At 28.5% G+C, this 6,657-nt stretch overlaps 1 protein-coding gene across 1 annotated transcript; it reads left to right on the top strand.

Moving 5' to 3' along the window:
- The first annotated feature begins 3,294 nt into the window (after positions 1-3,294).
- On the top strand, positions 3,295-5,074 carry LOC101506039 (uncharacterized). The gene is made up of 4 exons (XM_004509093.4): positions 3,295-3,659; positions 3,801-3,865; positions 4,139-4,294; positions 4,532-5,074. The coding sequence occupies exons 1-4, from the start codon at positions 3,429-3,431 to the stop codon at positions 4,599-4,601; spliced, it is 522 nt and encodes a 173-aa protein (XP_004509150.1). The 5' UTR covers positions 3,295-3,428; the 3' UTR covers positions 4,602-5,074.
- The last annotated feature ends 1,583 nt before the right edge of the window (positions 5,075-6,657 follow it).

The raw sequence follows: 6,657 nt of genomic DNA, 5'->3' as shown, positions 1-6,657 counted from the left end.
TAAAAAAAAAAATGGTAAAATGTGATTTCTTGCTCACACCAATCAAAGAAAGAGAGAATTACCTAAGAAATTTAAATAAGATAAGTTTCAATGGTGAGGAATTTCACTTTTGCAATGTAAAGGAAAAATGTACATATAATCGTTTAAATTTAATTTGATTCCAAATTTAGCTCGTTAAGTTTATTTTTTTTTATTTATTTATTTCAGTTGTATTTTTTTTTACATCGTTAATTTTTTGTCTCATTTTTAATAATAATTAATGTAAGTAAAACATATCTTACCAAATATATATATATATATATATATATATATATATATATAATAAAATAAAACTTGAACACAATTCATAAAAAATTGATTAAATTACAGATTTAATTTCTCTACTTTAAAATATTAACGGAATGGTTTCCCATTTAAAACATCTCAATTTTAGTCATTTTCTTGTAAAAATGAAAAATGGGTGACAGTGAAAAAATAAATTAAAGGGTATGGTGGATACCCGTGACTATGTCAAATTTGGTTGGCCTTCAACGACGCAATCATCTTTTGTCAATACAAACACACTGGTCCAGTTGAAGTGTACAAAAAGCACTTTTCAAATTAAAGTGGAAAGTGGAATCTTTTACCATAATGAGGTAGTGAGTTCCACACAAAACCAAAGTTTATAAGGAGGCAAAATTATTCTAGTTTTCTGTGTCCACTCTTCAAAGTAAGTATTGTACTGTCCTTCTTTTATGCTATGTTTGGCCTAAATAATTAGTGGGAGAAAATAAAAATAATAGAAAGTGAGAACATAAATTATTTAATTGTACAAAATCAACTTTTACAACATTTTATTTTAAGAATATAATTTCAAAAGTCAAAGTTAGAAACTTGCATAATTAGGTCCTTATTGGTTCAACATTTCGTTTTGTTGCAAAAGGACAATTTTCTTCATTAGAAAATAAATGAATGAATGATATGAAAATGTATAAACATGTTAATAATAAATTTATGATAATAATTCAGACTGAGTATTCCTTGCTTTGCTTTTTTTCAGTTATTAATTTATTTACATATTTATAAATAATGGTTTTGTCGCCTTATACTTTGCGGCAGAGAGCAGATCCTGCATGCATATCATGGTACTTTAACTTGTGTCTGCTCACATAGAGAATAGCATGGAATGAATGGACTTTGATTTGTAGCTTGTGGAAAATATTAAACATGGAAAAATAAATAAACTAATATCTAATTTCCTAACAATAGTTTTAGAAACAAAATTTCATTTTTGTTTTGTCTAATTTTTATTGTTAATTAAATTTCTTAGTAGTAATGGGACATCTCTTCACTTAAAGCCTTAAAATGATTTAGATATATTAGTTTATTTACTTGTACTATCTATCTATCTTGTTCTCAATCACTTTTTGTTTTGTTGAAAATAAGGGGCAGCCTTAGGAAAGGCATAAATTTAACATAGGTGATATTTCATCACCAAATACTAACATATATGATTTTTTTTATTTATTTCCAAGGTATACGTTAAAAAAATAGGTAGGTATACGTTATCTATCCCGTATTTATGAGTATATATAAATAGGAATTGAAGGGTTTATTGTAAAAAAAATAAAAGAAATTGAAGGGCTAAGTTTTTAGGTTTGGCGTATATATGTGTGTGAAGAAGAAATAAGAAATTTTGGATGATATCTCAATTTAAATTTAACATTCGAACTCGGGACAAAACGTTTAATCTACCAATATCGGTATTTGTCACTTAAATTAAAGATTAAAGACATTCAACGAGTATTTCTAGAAGACTAAACCATTGGAATTAATATAAAACTTTTTAATATATAAATCCAATTACATTATATAATATCACAATGCAGTTTATTTTATTTCTTTTTTCTTTCATTGCAGTTTTAGTTCTCATATTTTTATTAATTTACGAAATTGATTCACTTATTTTAAAATTTGACAATTTTAGTGCCTTATTTTGATTGGTTAACTAAAAATGGCAATGTAATATGTTTTAAATAATGCACATGATGATTAACTCCCATGAAACCATATTAAAATTCTCTAAAAACTTAACTTTAAACTTTAGATTTTTTTTTATTTTTGTAATTTAATATCGTGACATATGAATAATTAATGTGTTCTAAATCATGAAATTATATGTCAAATTAATTAAAATATATCGAATTGTTATTTTTTAATTAAAAAATAAGAGAGAGATCAAAGCTGCAATTAAACCTAATTTTTTTTATATCAAACTTATTATATTAATTCATAAAATATCTCTATAATATTCATATATATTGAATTTTTTTATAAACAAATATTATTAACTATCAATTTAATAGAAAGAATAGAAACCTGATAATATAATATAATTCAGTGCGGTACAATTTATATTATTGGACTAAACATTTGTTGTCCTCGTATATTTCTCATTGAAAAATAATATTATTCGAAGCGTATCAAAATTAATTAAATATAAATTAACTTTTTAAGAGGAATTCAAACTCAGATCTATGATATATTATGCAACACTTTCAATATACTGAAAATATGTTAGATGGAATATTAAATGAAATCCGTCAATATATCTTGGGAAAATAAGTATGTACAGTAGACATATAAAAAAATCTCAATTCTCAACTTAGATCCAAAGAGAGCATCAATATGGAACTTTTATATGGCACTATAGATATGATATGACAAATTATATTTGATCCATTAGACCCACCTGTACGTTATATTACTGCAAATAATTAGGGAAATGGGTACTCAATTATATTTGCCAAAAAAAAAAAAATTGCTGAAAATAATACTGCTTCAGTGCTATGTACATTAAATTTAGTTTTTCTTTTACAATTAGATTTCTTTTGTTTGATTGATTTAAGTTAATTGATAAATTATGAGAAGGGTAGTTCAAGGAACCTGACATGCAAATAAAACGTTGATGTAGAGAATATTTTATCCAAAATAAGAGGAGTTTAAAGCAAATAGATGAATCCGGGAATGTGATGAATGTACGAAAAGAGCAAGAAGAATGTGAAAGAACGGCAGTTTGGGAATTATAAAATAAAATAAAGGATATAACCGTAATTAAGAAGCGATCATAATTATTTTGCTCACACAAGACCAATTCTCGATTCATACTCTGACCCAGCAACAAACAAACAACCTTATATATAAATAAATAATGATTCTCTTTTTCTAACTAACCTCATCATTCTCTCTCCTTCACTCACCTCTTCTAACCGCCACACGCAACAATTTTCCCTCCGTTTCTCATAATTAACCTTCCCTCCACGTGTCACATCACTATTCGCCTGTTTGGAGCTATTAAAATCACCGCCACCCACCGCTATCACCACCCCCGGATCCCATAACAAATTTCCTCAAACCATAATTCCCTTCCCTCAATTGTTGAAATTATTATGGAAATGGCTCAAGCGAGAAAAAGAACAAGACCTCAAGCTACATTGTCCATTGAACCTTCAACAAACAAAAGAAAAAACCTCAACAACAACAACAACATCTTGCCGCCATCCTCATTTTCTCCCACGACGGAGGAAAGCTGCTCCGACGAATCCCCGGCGTCTTGTTGTTCGAGTAACGAATCCCTTTACCTCAATGAAAATAGGATCCTCAATTTCTCAGATCCAGAGGTATTATTACTATTATTATTATCACCATCAAGGTTTTAATTATTCAACTTCCGTTTTGTCCAATTCAATCATTAATGTGCTTTTATTGTTTGCCACTAAACAAACATAATAATAATGTAATGTAATGTAACGCATTTTCAGGTTGAAAACGCGCAAGTTCAAACGTCGACGCGCGACTGTACTGATGATGATGACCAAATTATAAGGTTAATTTTTTTAATTATTAAAAAAATTCAAACTATGAATTCAGTTTTTTTATTTTCAAATTTTCAATAAAATTGAGTTGATTTGAATTCGAAATGAATATCGTGTGACTCTAATAATGTGTATGGTATGAATAAGTCATTATTAATATTATTATTGTGATGATTTATTTTCTTCCGTTTAAACTCATACGAATTCTGTTATTCTCTAATATGCACGTTTGAACTTTAAATAATGTACAATTATAAGAATGGAAATTAACAATATTATTGCAGGAGGAGGAGAGAGATGAGTCGCTTAAGCGAGCTTCGACCCAATTCGCCAGAGGTTGATTCAGTAAAGGATAAGCCGCAAAAGATGCCAACTGAATCTGAACTCGATGAATTCTTTGCTTCCGCCGAGAAAGACATTCAGAAACGCTTTCAACACAAGTAAGATTAATCTTAAATTCATTGATTTTGTAATATTCATTTTAATTAATAATCAATTTAAAGTAAAATTATTCATGTTTAAGATTATTTGTTTAGGTAAAAGTGAATTGAACGAAAAAGTTAAACTTTATTTTTCTTAAAAAAAATATAGCTAAAATTATTTTGATATTTTTTTGAGGAATGTTATTTTTAATTAAAATTATGACAATATGTTATATTTTTGGGGTTAATTTGCAGGTATAATTACGATATTGTGAAGGACATGCCTATGGAAGGACGTTATGAGTGGGTTGAAATAAAGCCTTAAAATTGCCCCTTTTAGCTCTTGGTGAAGGAAGAAAGAGTGATATATGCAGAGTTTAAAATTCAACTTGCTGACATTATTCTTAGATTTAATTTACTTTAGGTAATAGTATTTGATTTCAATTCAGAGTCCTATATTTCACGCTGGAAGTACCCTTTTGTTGGTGGTTATGTACAGTTTTGTTTTGTTTTTGATGAGGGACTAGTTAAGGACTTAGTTCACTTAGTTTATTATTTGTGTACGGTTTACATAGTTATACGGATAAGCTATTTTCCAGAGCAGAATTCAGTAAATTCCTTTGTTGGTGATGACTGTAGAACAAAAATGGTTGGTTTCTGGCTATTTAGCTATATGAACAAAATTCTAGTATCATTTTTCTTGTGTTCAACCAGAGACAGCTACCAACATTCGTGTCTGTTTCTGTTTTTAATAATAATTTAAAGGGTACAACAAAGTCAGTGACTTTATCTTCTTTTTTTTCTCTCTTTCTTCTTTTCCCTTTTCCATTTCTTTATCTTTCTTTCTTTCTTTTCATTGCTTTAATTCTTTTAGTGCTGATGTCTTTTTCCTTATCTTAATGATATGTAATTTTTTTGCCTTTTCTCCGTAGTCTTTCTGCCATGATTTGTATGCATGTATGTGAGTGAGTGGACAACGAGGTCATTTTAATTATATATGTATATATAGTATTATTATATACTATATGAACTAGTATATTATTATTATATATATAAAAGTTAAAAACAAACAAAATAACACAGTGAAGAATATTGTCAATCTGAAGTATAGTGAAAATGTGGAAGTGATTGAACTAGCTAGCTGGTGGAAGTGGGAAGAAAGATATGATATATAATTTGTCCAGTTATAGTGTGTGGGTAGTGAGAGTTAATGCAATTTATATAAGCTATTAATTGAAATTGCTGTTGTTATATACTTATTGTAGACTTCAAAATCTACAATTCTGTAATTTCAATTGTAGACTACAATTTTAATACCAATGTCAGTGATTTAACTCGTTTGAGGGGGTTGAACAGCTGTTCTTATTAACAGCCCAAGTGAGAAGAGTCTAATTGTATTCACTAAACTTTTGCAAGTACAACAAAATTTAAGTTCAGACTATTGTGTCAAACTATAGTTCATTTATTTCTACACTGACACTTTTACTTTGTATTATTGGAAAAATTCAAATTCCCAAACTGTGTGTTTTTGGAATCTGCATTATTCACTGGTTGGATGATGTGGTGGCCTGGGGGGAGGGGTCCTTGGTCCTTCTGCTGTTTCTGCACAGCAGTATCTTAGCCAATTTGGATGACTGGTTGCGAGTTACTTGAGCTTTACTTTTGATTTGTATTGTGCCAAACAAAAAACAATCCACTCAAAGTTTAAGAGATATTGAAAGAGAATATAAAATTAAGAGACAAATTGAGAAGATTGACAAATTGAGAGAGTAAATCCAAAAAATTTAAGCACAATTGTTTGTGAAATTGGTTTATTTATTTTAAAATCTCTAAGTTTTGGTCTCTTCTTCAAATATTTAAATTAAAAATTATGGTATGATATATTTTAAATGATATGACATACAATTTAATGTTAGAATGATAAACACTTATAATATTACACGAAAACCTCTAAAAAAATTATTTTTAGGATTCATGACATACGTTTAAATTGAGAGATATTTATATAGTATGGAAGAAAGAAGCCTTGGTTTGCATTTTTGTAATTTACAGTGGAAAAAGAGAGAGATTAGTGCAGCACATGGGTTGAGATTCTGTAATAAGTGTGAATTTGATGGCAGTGTGTGTGAGTGGTAGATGAGAGACGAAGTACCACTTTTTTGAGTAGATAAAAAAGAAGCAAGAAATGCGCCTGAGAAACTACTGGTTCACGTTATGCAATAATCATTGCATTATTAGATTACATAAAGTAAAGTAGTACTCCATAATCGTATAGTGTATATGATTCGAGTGAGTGATTGAATATGCATCGCCAGAACAAGATATCCTTATCTTTAAAAATAAGTTAAAATTTCAAGGAGCTTTTTAACGTACCTTTGCCT

Source organism: Cicer arietinum, chromosome 7, assembly GCF_000331145.2.
Source record: "Cicer arietinum cultivar CDC Frontier isolate Library 1 chromosome 7, Cicar.CDCFrontier_v2.0, whole genome shotgun sequence".
Classification (NCBI taxonomy): domain Eukaryota; kingdom Viridiplantae; phylum Streptophyta; class Magnoliopsida; order Fabales; family Fabaceae; genus Cicer; species Cicer arietinum.
Note: the sequence above shows the minus strand (reverse complement) of the source record. Positions and strands in the feature narration are given on the sequence as shown.

Coding starts and splice junctions, on each gene's coding strand:
- LOC101506039 (XM_004509093.4), top strand. CDS start 3,429: ATGGAAATGGCTCAAGCGAGAAAAAGAACAAGACCTCAAGCTACATTG. Junction 3,866..4,138: donor GATGATGACCAAATTATAAG/GTTAATTTTTTT, acceptor ATATTATTGCAG/GAGGAGGAGAGAGATGAGTC. Junction 4,295..4,531: donor CAGAAACGCTTTCAACACAA/GTAAGATTAATC, acceptor GTTAATTTGCAG/GTATAATTACGATATTGTGA.